We start from the raw sequence: 15,942 nt of genomic DNA on the forward strand, positions 1-15,942 counted from the left end.
AGCTCACCGTGGTGTAAAGTGTGAGTCGTGAGCAGCAGCCCTTTGAGGAAGGAACCTTTGCGTGTACAGAGTGTGAAGTGCCAAGGGACCTTGGTCTCTGCCCAGCCTCTGTGTGCTACTGTAATGTAAATAAAAATGTGCAGATAACAGCCAGGTCAAGGAACATCTCTCCAACTTGATAATTTTCCCTGATGGGAAGATTTATGTGGCTCTTTCTGTCCGGGCTGGAATTGTGCCAGATTTTGCTCAGTGTCCAAGTAACCACGCAGAAATACTATACCAAGGGAGGGGAAAAAACCCGAGGAGCTGTTGGACTGCCAGGCTGACATGAAGCTTGCTCTAAGTTTGCAATCAAAACAAAGCCCGTGGGGTCCTGCACGGGAGCAAAGCATCCGTTGAATGTTGGGCACTGCCAAAGGAAGTGGCAGAGCCGTTGGCTGGAGCAGCAGGAGCGCTGGCACACTGCGCGCTTCGTGGGGCTTCAGAGCTGCTTTTAAAATAGCCCCCACCGCTGCAGACAGGAAAATGTTGTCCTGCCGGTGCAGGGAGTTATTTACATGTTTTCTCCATGTCTCTCCGCTGAGTGACCCTGTGCGACAGAGTCAGTGGAAGAAAGGGGTTTTTTTCACAGAAAAAAATCAATCCAGCCTAGCTGGGTTTTTTGATGCCTGGTTTGCCACACAGTTGAGGTTGCAGCTTAGCAAAAAAAGGCTTAAACTCCAGGACTCAAAACCTCCTTTCTTTGAGGTTTCGGGTTTTGTTTTTAATTACTGTCTCAGACTGCATAAGAAGGAGAAGCAACGTTCATTCTTTGTGTGTGACAGCACTTTAGGGTGTATTTTAAACTTGCAGTATCAAAACTACTTGTGCAGACAGAGAAATCAAGAACAGCTCCTGATACTTGAACATTATAGGCCCGGGGAACAGGATAAGTAGTGATTTAAAAATTAAAATTTAAGAAGTTATTACTGCAGGGCTAAAGGAAGTTTCACCTTAGCCCCTCACTGGAAGGTGCACATGATGTCTGGTTTTGGCAGTCTTTGCTCCAGGCTCCAGTACCTTGTACAGTGATGTCCTGGGTCACTGTCCCTAATAGTTTAACTATTTATTGATAGCAGTGAAGTTTCAGTAGGTGCTGGAGTGCTTAGAAAAGGGCTGTGTAGTTTAATTCTGCCTGTAGTTAGGGGACAATTTGTAGAAACTTGCTTATTTTTTGTCTGTGGGTTTATAAAATGGATGATTTGTGTGGTAATTTGGGATGTCAGATGGTCAGGGCTCTCACTTCCTTCACTTTATGAATGATGTTTCACATGGAGCGGATTTCTCAGGCATTAATTTATCTTTAATTCAAAGCCATCGCATTTTGGACATTTTCAAAGCATTTTTACCCTCATCTTCCAGATTCCTCGTTGTCCTGCTTTTTACATTCTCAAAAATGATACCATTTTGAGTCTTAAGGAATAGCTGTAGAAGTAAATTCTTAGTCTTAAAAATTACAAAGTGAGCCAGTATCAAAGCAGCTTCCCCAGCAAATGGTGAGGGACCAAGGGTTAAAGGTGCAGTGAGGCACAGGCACGTTAAAGCTTTATTTATGGCAGGACAGTTCTTCCAGTGCTGCCAGATAGTCCAGGTAGCTATTTCTGTCTTCTGCAGGATCCAGCAGTTCAGTGCCAGTGCTGCTGGCGGGTTTGGAGCCACTTCTGGGGGTAAAAACCAGTGTGTGGGCGCGTGGAAGTTAAAGAGGAGCAGGGAACTGACCAAGTTGGCTGTCATGGTTCTGCCCCTCCTTGTTTTGGTAATGTTCTTAATTAAAATCCTTTCTGAGTTGTGTCACTGATGACTGTTCCATCCTTTTATGTGGACTGTAGAAGCCTTGTTTAAGCCTGAGGATCAAAATGGCCCTGTGGAGAGGCAGTGCCTGTCCCAGAGAGTTTTCTCTGCTGGGTGGGGACAGAAAGGAGCTCTCACTATCTCCATGGCACAGATGAGGAGCTGTGGGGTGAAGATACTGAAAGCCTTGGCAGGGAGAAAAAAGTCTGAGGGAGGTAGGAGCTATGGATCTGTGGTTTGTTGAATTACAGTTCTGGGGTTTAATACAAATTAATTAAAGATCCTTATCAAATTGGAGTTTGAGAGGTAGGACATGAGGAAATTCAAATGAAAAGAGAATCATATTTAGCCTCAGGTTATTTAAAGGGAAGACTTAAGTTACACTGCGTAGTTCCAGACTTGTGACCCAAATGCTCTTTAGCAGTAGGAATTGCTCTCTGTGGGTGTTTTATTTCCCCTCAATCCTCGCACTGGATTCAGTTTGTTAATCAAGAGGACAGCAAACAAAATGCTTCAGTGGTGGTCACCAGGGGCCTGCAGGCAGCCTTGCATTCTCTGGGATGATGGATGTTGCTCAGAAACCTGAATCCATGCAGGGAGCTCCCCAGAAGGAGACAGTGAAACTTCCTAATTATCTTTCTTTTTTTTTTTGGTGTTTTTAATTCTTTGTCTATTTACCCCCCTCGATCTGAAGATTGAATTTTGCAATATTTCTGCTGCTGCTTCGACTTGATGGAACACCGGGAGAAAATGCTTCCCCGGTTTCTTCCAAATCTGAAATCCCAAGTAACATTCTAGTTAGGAAATTCCTCATCCAGAGGATGCCAGCATCCCTTTTGGCTGCTGGTGATCACCCTGCCTGTCAGCAGCAGCAAGATCAGATGAGAGATCAGTCCTTTTGGAGCTAATCTGGGCTCCTGAGTTACCAAAAAACAGGAACCAGAAGCCTGATTTTGGAGCAATACTTAAATCCGTGGCACAAGAGAGTCCTACTGGCATTTTTTGCCATCCTTGGGTTATAGTGGGTGTTGTGAACAAATGGTGCCAGCATCAGAACTGGACTTGTCTGTTTCCTGCACAAATAATCACATGTATTCACACAGGGTTTGGTTTGGGTTTTTAGCAGTTCCCTCCCTCTCTGCTGCAGATCTGTTTGTTTGTACACAGCTATTTTGGTACAATTTCCCCAAGTTAGGTATGTGTTTACTTTTTGCCTTCATCTAAATCAGCAGCTCACAGGGTAAGTTGATGTTCTAAATTTAGTCCAGATATTCAGCAGAGATGATTAGGGCTGTATTAAAGCAGAGGGGTTTGGGTTTTTTTCTAGGATGTCTCCCTGCTTTTTCCTTCCTGTGTTGCTGCAGCTTCTGTCCCTGCTCATGTTTCTCTGTTCAACCAAGAAGTGTATGTCAGAGTATTTGTACGGCTTTCTAAACGTATTTGAAATAAGTTGCCTCCAGAAAGTGATTGTGGTCTGTTTGCCATGAGAAGAGTAGCTGCAGTCCTGATGTGAGCTGAAATATCCAATGTTTATGGAAGATGACATAGCAAAGCTGTTTACCATATGCTACACAAGGCACAGTGATAGTGGGCTATTTTTACCTCTGCAGTTTGCAGCGGGAAAACCAGAATACAATAATGCAATTTATGTATTCTCCTCTATTTCAAATGTGCCTTTGAGAGAGAACATGACAGCGCTGTCTGAGCCAGGTCATGGGATATCAGTATAACACCAGTTATTATTTGAGCCTGGATCTCTAAACTTTGGTACAAAACTGGGGTCAAAACCAGTCAGGTGCATGCAGTAAGAGGCATAATAAGACATCGATGAGATTCAGAGTGCAGACCACTTCAAGTTGGGCTGTTTGTGGTGACACCTTTCACTCACAACAGTTCACAGCATCTCCCTCTGCCCCTTCTTCCATTTCCCTGGACTGAGGTCCTCTGTCAGCTGTCGTCCTCTCTTCATGATGGGATTTCAGGCTACTCATTGCACCAGAGCGGAGCCCTGGGAGCTGACTCTGTGCCAGGCAGCTTGGGTCTAGAGACAATGCAGTTCAGTTTACATGGAGCTGGAAGCTATGGATTTAGCAGCTCGCATCAGTGCATTCATGGGAGTCTGCATTACATCCTAACTGTATTCCCTGACCGGATTCTTAGGTTGCCCCGAGTGTTTTCTTGACGTGGAGATGCTCTCTGAGCCGGCTAAAGCAAGAGCTAGTCCCATGAAGCTTGCTGTGTCTCTGCAGCCTTTGAATTTGGGAATTGCTGTTCCACTGTCTCTTGGGTCTTGAACTGTGCCCATCTCCAAGATAAATTGTGTTCCAGGAACAAAGTGAACGGGGTAAAGAGCCTGAGTTTAAATATTGTCCACAGAAGCAGCGTCTCAACCTGCCTGCTTGAAAACCCTCTATTTACACCCTGCCCTCTCTCTCTCCCCCTCTCTCTCTCCCTCTCTCTCTAGTTTGCTCTAGGTTGTATGGTTGCACCCTGGAAATGGGATGTCAGTCCCATTCAGGGAGCATAAAGGAAGAAAGAAGATCTCCCCGTTGCTGCCGCAGTGACAGCGAGTGAGAGCCCGGGCAGGAAGATGTCGACGGTCACGTCAGCCATCCAGGCTCCTCAGGGCCCTGTCAATCCGCCGCCCCCAGAGGTGACGAATCCCAACAAACCTGGCCGGAAAACCAACCAGCTGCAATATATGCAAAATGTCGTGGTGAAGACCTTGTGGAAGCATCAGTTTGCTTGGCCTTTCTACCAGCCTGTTGATGCGATTAAGCTGAATTTGCCGGTACGTGCCCGTCGCCGTCTCACCCTGGGAAGCTTTGTGTCGGTCAGATCGCTTTTTGGGATTGTTTGGAGTGGAAATGTCAGTGCCTGGGATGGTGTTGGGCTCAGCCAGTGGCTTCATGTGCATCAAGAGAGGTTTTGGTGCTCTAATCCAGGACACTGCACAGCCCTGCAGCATCCCCAGGATAATCACAGCCTCTGCAGGTGCTCCAGACCAGCCCAGGGAGAAACTGGGTTAACTGGTGGGAACATTTTCAAGGCCAAAACGCTCTTAAAATTAGAGACTGAAACTTTGAGCGCAGTTTTAGCCGGCCCTGACAAACTTCTGTAAGTGCCAGAGGCAGCCTTTTAAAAAGAGAGGCAGAAATGCTGATTCCCAGACTGGAGGTTATGTGTTTTGGAGTCAGATTCCCAATAACAGTAAGACTAAAAAGATACAAATTAGAAAATAAATGAATATATATTTACATTTAAAATTTCCACAAAATTTGAGGGGGTGTTTTTTAGAAGGGGTGATGAGAAGAAAGCAAGGGCTAGAGGGAGATGTGAACAAAACTGAATCGGGAGATGTGACATCTTCCCTGTTTTTCCAACAGGATTATCACAAAATAATAAAAAACCCCATGGACATGGGGACGATCAAGAAGCGCCTGGAACACAACTATTACTGGAGTGCCAGTGAATGTATGCAGGATTTCAACACCATGTTTACAAACTGTTACATTTATAACAAGGTAAAAAAGACCAGAAAAGCCTTTAGAAATCACCCACCTCCCCCTGTTACTGTGCAGGTTTTGAACGGGGCCGGCTCCGGGCCCTCCTTACGAGGATTTGAAATGCCACTAATTGCAACCACGTTACTTGAAATGCACAAAGCTGTCTTTGTGCTGCCTCTTTCTTCCCCCAGACTAGTTACAATGGCAAATATGCCTTTTAATTATAGGTAGATTTCTGTTCTGGGGTTAGGCAGCAAGTTTTTACTTCTTTTATTTTCAGTCAGGAGTTTTCTGGGATGAGCTGCACTTAATGCAGTGCTCTGCAGGTGTTTTGAGATGCTTTAATGCTGTGTGTTAGACTGTCTGGCACTAAATAGTATCTGTTAGCAGCAGGAAGGAGTTCAGGAATCATAACTCTGTTCTTTGACTCTGTCTCCATAAATATGTTCATACTTACACACATTTAGATTGATTATTATTATTTTGGGCTTGGCTTGTTTGCTGTTTTGTTAGGCTGTCAGAATTCTTTGTGTTCTCTTTTCTCCAGTCGTTTGTCATCATAGACCCAGACTGGAGAACAGCTGAAACAAACAAATTAATTAGTTTGAGCCACAGAATGTGTGTTTAGCCTCTTCCCTTGGACCCGCTGGCAAGCAGGGAAGGACAGCTCATCCGTTCCAGTTCGCTGCTTCCACTCTGCTGCACAGGACACTGGTTTATCAGGCTCCTGCTGAAGTCCTGATAATTCTCCGGATGCAGCACACTTAGGGGCTGTAATTATTGCATGCTAGAGCAGAATAGAAGAGCAGGAGAGTGGCGAGCAGGGAGGGAGAAGAGCTAATCTGTTTATTGTCAGCAGTTGAATACCATAATTTATTTGAAGGGCATCAGTGTTTTCTAAGCCCGATCTTCAACCTCGCTGCTTCGGATGTGTGAATGATACAACAAATGCTCATATTCTTCTTTGTGCAGCCCACAGATGACATTGTCCTCATGGCCCAAGCCCTGGAGAAGATATTCCTGCAGAAGGTTGCCCAGATGCCTCAGGAGGAGGTGGAATTGCTGCCCCCAGTTCCTAAAGGCAAAGGTCGCAAGCCCTCAGCGGGCACACAGAGCGCAGGTACGGATCCATCCAGGGACGGGGGATGTTGGGAGCTCTTCCCGAGGCCTCACCCTCCTCCCAAGCTGCTGGGCTTTGCAGATGGAGAAGAGGCTGGGAAGGGAGAGTGTGGTCTCACAGTTAAAGCAGTGGGGAGGGAGGAAGGGGTGAGATGTCTGGGTGATGCTCACTCAGGGTTTCAGGGCTCGTCTGTCTCGAGGCCACCCTGCATTTGTCACACCAATCTTGCCATCTGTGACTTGCCCATCCAGGCAGCACTTCAGTGAGGGAGGGCAGAGAGAGTTGCTTCTCTATGCAAAGGAAAAACCGAAGTAGTCAGAAATGCCAGTCTGCTGCCAGTGCCAGACCATGGCACGGAATGTCTTTACAGATTTGGGTTTACACAGCTCACCCTGGGTCCTGGCAGAACTCTGACACAGCAGAGACTTGGACTCAAATTGTGCTAATTCCCTAAACACTGTATTTTTTGCACACATGGATACAACATCATAAAATTAAAGGATTTATTAAGTCACTGCAAAAGGCTGTGTAGCTCATTGCATATCAGTGGAAACTAATTTTAGTTCAGCTCACCTAGAATTGATTTTAAATGGATTTAGGACTAAAATGTCCAAGCGTGGTAAAACAGTTCATAACGGACCTTGTGTGGGCTGAGTTAAATGATTGCAGTGTTTTGGGTTTTTTTTTCTCTCAACAAGGTCTAATTGTTGCTCTGGGAAAGTCAATTGTTCCTCTGTTTTCCCACATTTCAGGTGCTAAATGGAGCTATAACTCTATTCCAAGCTCAGAGAAATTAATGATGATGTATCTTTTCAACATCCTTTGATAAAGCACAGAAGGAGGACTGCTGCTTTGGTTATTAGGTAGTAGGTTTGTCCCCTTTAATGTTACACCAGTAGGCAGGTTTTTAGCAGTGCGGGCATAGCATCAGAGACGTTGAAGCCATCAGGAGGCTTAAGCTGTACTGGGAATCATAAAATATGGAGTTGGAAGGGAGCCACAGGAATCACTGGGCCCAGCTCCTGCCCCTGCACAGGACAGCCCCAGGAATCCCACCCTGTGCACTTGTGGCAGATCTGAAGTGCTTTGGACTCCTGGGTGCCCGGGTGGCTTAGGGCAGTGGTTGTTGCCATTTGCACGGTATGAACACCTCCCACTGTTCCATCTCCTGCTCTCTTGCTGAGCTCAGCGCAGCTCTGCGAGCATCCGAGGGCTGAAGGCAGAGCTGCGCACTCCCCGTGAAAAGCTGAAATTATTTCGTTTGCGGCTGACCTAAACCCGTGGTACAAAAACTTAGATCAGAGATCCCTCGCTTTTGTTGCGCCTTGGGTGCAGCAGCGCCGAGCAAATCGCAGCGTGTCCTTTGTGCTCTCCCTGGCTCCGGCAGCACCAGTTTGCTCCCAGTGTGCTCCCAGTAACCAGCAGCGCCTTTCCCCTCTCGTTTGAAAGGAGCGCCGCAAGCCGTGGCCGTGTCTTCCGTGTCCCCGCCGGCCCCGTTCCAGAACGTCCCTCCAGCCGTGTCTCAGACGCCCGTCATCGCTGCCACCCCCGTGCCAACCATCACCGCCAACGTCCCTCCCGTCGCCGCCCCTGCCGCCGCCGCCCCGCCGCCGCCCGCCGCTCCGATCATGCCCGTGGTGCCTCCCACGCCCCCGGTCGTCAAGGTAAATCCGGGCAGCTCCTGGGCGAGGGGAGAACGCTGCTGGGCAGGGCTGCGCTGCCTGCCCTCGCCGCTGGCTCCCTGCTCCCGTCCTTGCGTGTGGAGTCGGAGAGGGTGGAGAGCAATTCTGCCGCTTTTCACATGGTCCAGCCGAGGTGATGTCACCTGTGCTTGCTCCAGCTCAGTTCCAGCCTCTCCTTTTGCAGCCTCCCCCTGTGCTGCTGCTCCAGGGCTCTTGGAGTTCTATGTTTTACACCAAATAGCTCAGAGCATCTCTCCCCTCTGTAACTGAGCTCCTGATTTTACTGGGGCCGTTCCTTTCGGGTTTGCAGCTCAGAGCATCTCTTCCCTCTGTAACTGAGCTCCTGATTTTACTGGGGCTGTTCCTTTAAGGTTTGCAGCTCAGAGCATCTCTTCCCTCTCTAACTGAGCTCCTGATTTTACTGGGGCCGTTCCTTTCGGGTTTGCAGCTCAGAGCATCTCTTCCCTCTCTAACTGGGCTCCTGGTTTTACTGGGGCCGTTCCTTTAAGGTTTGCAGCTCAGAGCATCTTCTCCCTCTCTAACTGGGCTCCTGGTTTTACTGGGGCTGTTCCTTTAAGGTTTGCAGGCTCCAGAGTTAGGACTGTTCCTCTCTGCTTTCAACCAGTTCAAGACAAGCCTGTCACTCCTGTTGGAGGAGACTGATGTTGCCTGCAGGTTTTGGGTGCATTAGTCCTGTCTTCCTTACTGAGTAATCTTTTGGGAGTTGTCACTGGTGTTTTGCTATTTATTATGGTAATTTATGGGTAAATGAAGACATTAGCTAAATAATTGAAATTTTCTTAGCAGGCCGTGTATTGCTTTAAAAATGATGAAAGCGTAGCTCAGAGAAAGCTGGGGATCTTTTTATCTAAACTGTGGAATTAACTGCAACAGCTTTGGTTGTGAGGTTGCTTGGACCGGCAGAGGCACAGAATTGTTTTGGCTTTTTAACCCAACAGTTTCGGAACTGCTAGAGAAATTGTAAGTCAGATCTTGCAGCTAAGCTGTCCTCCTCAGAAGCCTGTCTCATATTTCTGTCCAAATAACTTGCTTCTGAGAATCAATTTCATTTTAAAACTCAAGGATGAACCCAGAAGTGAGTTTGCCAAATACACACTGCAAAATTAATTCTGCTTGGGATTTACTTAAGATTTCCCTTAGATTTCTCTAAGGAACTTTTTTTCCTCCCTATCTCCCTCTCCAGAGAAATAAATCCTTCATAGGACCACGAGAGAGCTGACTGGACAGTCACAGCTTGAATTTATGTGAGAGGGTTTGTTTGCTTAAAGCAAAGTCTACCTTAGCACACCTACTAAATACAGAGGAGTGAGGGCTCACGGTGATTAATATGCTTTGGTTCAGAATTTATAACCTGATCCTGCCACGGGGGACTCAGACATGTGGTTAAGTTACTGACACTTGCTCAGTCCCGATGCATCAGCTGAGCTGCAGCGTGAGGGAACCCTCCTTTCCTTTGGCAAACACCAGGTAAGAGTCCTGGCTTCCATCTCGGGGAAACATCACATTTTGCAGCGTGGTTGGAGCCGTGCAAATGGTCTCTTACTGTGGCTCAGGTGACGTGCAGCCATTGTGTGTTGGAGCCTCTAGTCACAAATCCCATTTATCCCAGCGAAATATATATTTTTTTCCTACCAGAGGACAGGCAAAACTAAAGATGAGCTGTGCTAGGGTTTCTGCTGGGCGTGTACTCACGGAGCCTGTCCCTGTGCTGTTGCAGAAAAAGGGAGTGAAGCGGAAAGCAGACACCACCACCCCCACCACGTCTGCCATCACTGCCAGCAGGAGCGAGTCCCCCACGCCCCTGTCGGACCCCAAACAGGCCAAAATCATCGCGCGCAGGGAGAGCGGCGGCCGCCCCATCAAACCACCAAAGAAAGACCTGGAAGATGGAGAGGTCCCTCAGCACGCAGGGAAGAAGGGCAAACTCTCTGAGCACCTCAAGTACTGTGACAGCATCCTCAAGGAGATGCTCTCCAAGAAGCACGCAGCCTATGCATGGCCCTTTTACAAGCCCGTGGATGCAGAGGCCTTGGAATTACATGACTATCACGATATTATCAAGCACCCCATGGATCTCAGTACTGTGAAAGTACGTCCTCATTTTCCACCTCTTCTTTTTGCAGGGGGTCCCTCTGGTTGCAGAGGACTGGCTCCTTTGTGGGAGGGGGAATGGGAAAAGGGTGGGGACTGAATCTGTTTGGATACCAGCTGGATGTTTTTATATTTTGTTTCCTCTTGCTTTTTTTTTGCCATAACCCGGGGCAGCCTTTTTTTATCCTGCCCTGCAAGGTGGATGATGTACACAAAGCAAAGTACAATGGCATCCTCTCCTCTTTGTGGATAGTGCAGGTATTTAACTGGTGTTCTTAGGATTGTGTTGCACTCTGAGAAGAGGAGGTGCTTTATTTCATAGGACTCCATTGATGGTATCCCATTTCCAGAAGCTCCTGCCTACCTACTTGGTGGTGGCAGATCGGCTTACACTGAGCAATTCCAGCTGGAATGGGATGGTACTCGGGGAGGTGTGTGATGGTTTTATCGTTCATGCTTGGCTCCTCAAGGCTTTAGCTTAGTATGGTCTGGTGTTGTTGTTTTTCCCAGTAGGTTTGGAGGTTTGCTGAATCCAGCCATGAAGCAAAGCCGTGTCTTTGTAGTTCCCATCTTCTTGTGAGCCAGGCACTGGATTCTGTGTTGATAGAGAGGAGACTTGCACGTGCAGGAGGTGAAGATGCTGTTGCTGGCTTTCACTGGCATTGCCAGAAGGGTTTTGCTGCCAGCTGAGCCAGTGCCTGCAATTGTGTGAATGCCCAGGTGACAAAAGGGCAGCTGTGGTTGTGATTCCTGTCGTCTTCCTTGGCAGATCCTGTGTGCTGGGAGCAGCATGTCAGACTCTTATGTACCATGCACCCATCCTAGGGATGCTCTGGGCCTCCAGAGGTACCTGCAGCCTGCTAGTTGAAGCCCCAGGTGATTGCAGGAAGATTAGAGATGGACAGAGTGAAACCCTGACCCTCTCAAACTGCTATTTCCATGTGTGCTTAGTTGATTTCTTATTGCCAGAGATCTTTGTGCTGTGTTCTGAAAAATCTAGGTGCAAAGCTGTGATTTCTTGGGTTGGTGACTTCATACTTAAGTATCTTTAAGGTCCTGACTTCATTCTTTAAAATTGTACAGCTCTGCCCCTTTCTGGCAAATGCAGGTGGTATCCTCCCTCTGCACCTGGCTAGTGTAGGGTAGAAAACTGGAGACAGGTTGATGGCAAACCCACTGGAGTCTTTCACACCTAAAGACTCTAGGTTTCTCGTTCCACATGGTAGTATATTTCTTAATAAAGCTGTTTGAAGTGCTGTCTGGTATTGGCTTTTATGGAGTGTTTTATTGTCATTGCTCTTGGCCTGTAGATCAGGGTGTGAGTTCTCAGAGATGCAGCTTGTAATACCTTCACTGTGTGGAACAGAAACCTGCCATTTGCAGGCAGTGTCATTTTCCAGGGTCAGGGGCTTCTCTGTGGCTCTGAAAGGTTTTTAAATTTAATTCTACCCAAGTGACAATGGCTGTGATAAAGCAGCACAACTAAGGGCCTCCAAACTAACCCGGGAGGAATTATGTGAGAAAGTAAAACACAAGCATTGCTGCAGCTGTAACACATCTTGTCTCTTTGCTTCTGTGGCTGTGTTAGGTTTGATTTTCCTCAGAGAATATCCTTCATGTCCAGGATCTCTTTTTTCCCCTGGCAGAGGTGCCTCCAAGAGGATTTGGAGGTTGTTTTCCCTGTGTGTGGTGGAGGGGGCAGCTTGGCTGTTGTGACTGTGCCAGAGGCAGGTGAGATGGAGGGGCTGTGGCTGAGCTTGTTGCAGCCAGGAGCAGAGGGATGTGCTGGAATTTTGTGCTGGAGCTTGGACTGAGAGCGGGAGCAGCTGAAGGGACAGGATCTGTGAGCTCATCTCCACCTCAGTTCTCTTCATCACAGAGAAGGAAAGAGCAGGACTGCTTGGAGTAGGAAAGGACGGAAGTGTGAGGAGAGAGAGGCAGCAGCTCTAACTCCCAGTGAGGAGTGGGACGCCCTGAGGCTGGAGCTGCTGCTGCCCTGTCCCCAGGCAGGCAGGGGCCATGCACAACATCCCTGTCCCTCTCTGTGGTGCTGAGGAACCTGGAGCACCTCTTCTGCTCCATCCTCTGCCAGGGCCCAGCAGTGACGTGGATGCCTCTGCCTTTGGTTTACTCAGTGGTGAACAAGCGACAAGCCTAGCTGTGCAAGAGGATTTCCACAGGGTGTTTACTTTTGGAATGAAGCACTTCCTCCAGGGGATGTAACTCTGCTCACCCCTGAATTCTCCTGCAGTGAACTGCTGTAGTTTCAGAGCAGCTGAGTTCAGGGTCTTAAAAGTGAGGAGACATTCTGTGGGCAGGACAAGACTTACCTTAGAGCAAGGGGCACGTTAGACATGAGGAAACAAATCTATGAACAGTAAAGGTGATTAAACAATTGATTTAGGAGGAAAATGAGATTGCTGTGGCAGATGCTGTCTGTGGGACAGAGGATGGGTGAGCTGGCCTGCCTGCACCTCTGCCAGCTCTGCCTGGCTCCTGATTTCCGGCTGTAAATGGAATCACTTTTCTTTTTGTAAGCTTGAATATCTCCAAGCGTATTTATAACAAGATATTCCAGCCCACCGATTTAAGGTGCTTTTCTTTCTTTTGTTAAGCTAATTATTCTTTATAAGAAGACAAAACAAAAATCCATAGATTAAAACTGTAGGGCTGGAAAGCTGTTGAGTTTGGATGAAAAGCAAAGCCTCAGACCCTGGAATGTATTTCACAGGCAGTAACCAGGCCAAACAAATATTAAAAGGCCTTTCATGCAGTAAGATGTATTTTAAAATAAACGGGCCCTTTGGTTTGAACATATGTTTTGCTTTGGAATTGGCCTGAGAGGCTTTTCAGACAGGAGCACCACAAACCTATTTCCCTTTCTGCCTTTGTGCTGTGGCTTCCAGGCTGTCTCCTGGTTTATTCACCAGGAAAATGAGGTCTCCTGACAAAAGTTTGACAGACGTCTGGCTGCAGCTCAGCAGGGAGCAAGGCTGCAGGGATGTCACCACCCCGCAACAGGTCCCGCAGAAGCTGAATCCCTGGAGGTGAAATTCTGCCCTTTTCACAACAAAAACAGCTCCAGGAGTCAGTGCAGTGTTTCGAGACAGTTAGAAGGTCTGTCACGGCTGTGAAATTTCCGTAGCTCTGTGAGAAATGGGAATTTTGCTTGTGTTAGGGGTGGCTGACAGACCCTGAGCATCCCTGATTGCTGCTGGGATGGGGGATGTCTGTCCCCATCACGTCCCCAGCCTGTCTGCCAGCCAACCCTTCCCTTCTCTGGGGATACAGGTGCCCAAGACCCACAAAAGGGAGGCCTGTAAGTGCTTGGCAAATAGAGAATTTCTTTAAACCCAGGTCTTTTAAATGCAAATGAAACTCGGTGTTAGCTTCTGGTTCCTTTCAGCAGGAGTAATTGGAGCTAAGGTTTTGTACATAGTAGTAATGTATGCATAAAATCAATTAAGTGCTAGGAATGCTGTAAACTGCTCTCTAAACCCAAGTCACTGAGTCCCAAACAGCAAGAGAAATGGCTGGAAGTGAGAGCTGAAAAATAAGAGAAAGGAGCAAGGTACAAATATTTGACATTTATCCTCCCTGCTCTGGGAAATAACATTATGAGTAGGTTCATAAGGGGTGAAGTCTGTATCCATTTCTATCAGTTGGACTTTTAAATTAAGAGTGGGAGTTGTAGTTTAACTGTAAATGCCTATTTTGCTGCAGGAATTGCAGAGCAAACCTCCTGCCCTCTGTTAGCAGGAAGTCAGATTTTCATGATCTTTTCTGCCCTTTCAGATTTACAAAGCAAATATATCCAAGCATGTGTAGAAATACACACTTCGGGTACTCCTGTAATTGTGACTTGCTTGTTGACTCTTGCCCTTTCCATCCATGATCCTTGTTTCTATTGGTTCCTGATCCATTTTTTCTAAATGATTTTTCGAACGATTTCTAAATGTTTTCTGATAGAATGTGGACCCTGACAGATTGGTATCTTACTGCTTAGAAAACAAGGCCAGTTTAGAATCTTAGTGTTTAAACTGCTATCAAACATCAGCTTCTTTGGTTGCCTGGTGGGTGTTTGCTTGCCTTATGAAGCAGAAACTCGGAATGTTGTTTAGGAACCAATAACCCAAATCAAACTTCCGTTCGCCTGGATGGGATTTGTGAGGCTGCTCCGAGGTTCTCAAGTCCTCCACGCAGTTGCTACAAATGCCTTTTGCTTATGGCTTTTTTTTTCCTTTCCCCTTTCCCTTTGGCTTGTTTATTTGCAGAAGAAGATGGACAGTCGGGAATACCAGGACGCACAAGGTTTTGCAGCGGATATTCGGTTAATGTTCTCTAATTGTTACAAGTACAATCCTCCAGACCACGAGGTGGTGGCCATGGCCAGGAAGCTCCAGGTAAAGGTGTTGGCAAATGCATCTTCCAGAGTGTTTTTAGTTCAGGTACAAGGTGAGATCCAGGTGAGGGAGGGAGATTCCTCCAGCCCTTGGAATCTCGTGCTCTCTGCAGGACTCTTGTGCTCTTCACATGGCGTGGGCCCAGTGCCGTGTTCAGCTCTTAAAATATTATAATCTTTGGTTTTAAAATAATTGGGGAGTTTTCTGGGGCTTTCCAGATGTGCAAGAATATTCTGCACATTATTATTATTTACTTGTAGTTCACAAAGACCCTGGCCCTGAGCTGTTTGTGTCCGAGGCTCCTTCGGTCACCCATTTTCCTCCTTTTTGCAGGATGTCTTTGAGATGAGGTTTGCGAAAATGCCCGATGAGCCTGCAGAGGCCCCCACTCCGCCTCCTCCAACAGCCCCAGTGGTGAGCAAAAGCACAGAGAGCAGCCACAGCAGCGAGGAGAGCTCCTCCGACTCGGACAGCTCCGATTCCGAGGAGGAGCGGGCGACTCGGCTGGCCGAGCTGCAGGAGCAGGTACTGCTCCGTCCCAGCTGCGTGTCCGTGCCTTAGCCAGAGCACAGCAGTGGGAATTGTGTCCTGAAAAATCCCACCTAGGCTGGCACGCAGGGAAGCATTCCCAGCCTAAGGGGAAAAGCGTTCAGCTGTGCCATCAGTGCGTGTTTGATGTGACGGTAATCTTTGTTTTTTCTGATGCTCTCTCCTTCCTTCCGGGATCCCAGAGTATGAGCTGCTGGATTTTTGACTTTAGGATATACTTACACCTTGGGATGTAGAGGGAAGGGCTTGTGGAGGCAGCAGTTACCTTGCCTTGATGATTTCCCCCCTGTTTCTCCCAGCTGAAAGCCGTCCATGAGCAGCTGGCTGCACTGTCCCAAGCGCCAGTGAACAAACCAAAGAAAAAAAAAGAGAAGAAGGAGAAAGAGAAGAAAAAGAAAGATAAAGAGAAGGAAAAAGAAAAGCACAAAGTCAAAGCTGAGGAGGAGAAGAAACCCAAGGTGGCTCAACCACCAAAACAAACCCAGCAGAAGAAAGCCCCAGCTAAGAAAGCAAACAGCACAACCACAGCTAACAGGTGAGAGCTAAGGTGCCTTGAGGGGAGAGCCAAGAGCTTCCAGCTCTGTCCTTAATTCCTGGGGAAGCTCAGTAGTTGTTAATTTGCTGCTGAATGCTGTTCCCATTCCCAGACAACTCCAGGGAGCCTTTAACTTGGAGCTGGCAATGGAACCATTGTGTTTTCACTGTCCAGCTCTTTGAATCCCTGCCTGATTGCTCTCAGA

At 47.5% G+C, this 15,942-nt stretch overlaps 1 protein-coding gene across 1 annotated transcript in view; it reads left to right on the forward strand.

Moving 5' to 3' along the window:
• Positions 1-15,942, forward strand: part of BRD3 (bromodomain containing 3) — a 31,428-nt gene that overhangs the window by 11,846 nt on the left and 3,640 nt on the right. The window contains exons 2-9 of the mRNA XM_040083035.2: positions 4,295-4,621; positions 5,217-5,354; positions 6,309-6,456; positions 7,906-8,120; positions 9,877-10,248; positions 14,525-14,653; positions 14,987-15,178; positions 15,502-15,737. Coding sequence (XP_039938969.1) covers positions 4,421-4,621; positions 5,217-5,354; positions 6,309-6,456; positions 7,906-8,120; positions 9,877-10,248; positions 14,525-14,653; positions 14,987-15,178; positions 15,502-15,737 — 1,631 coding nt within the window. The 5' untranslated portion in view covers positions 4,295-4,420. The remainder of the gene's footprint in view (positions 1-4,294; positions 4,622-5,216; positions 5,355-6,308; positions 6,457-7,905; positions 8,121-9,876; positions 10,249-14,524; positions 14,654-14,986; positions 15,179-15,501; positions 15,738-15,942) is intronic.

The sequence above is a fragment of the Hirundo rustica genome, chromosome 20 (genome assembly GCF_015227805.2).
Source record: "Hirundo rustica isolate bHirRus1 chromosome 20, bHirRus1.pri.v3, whole genome shotgun sequence".
NCBI classification, from domain to species: domain Eukaryota; kingdom Metazoa; phylum Chordata; class Aves; order Passeriformes; family Hirundinidae; genus Hirundo; species Hirundo rustica.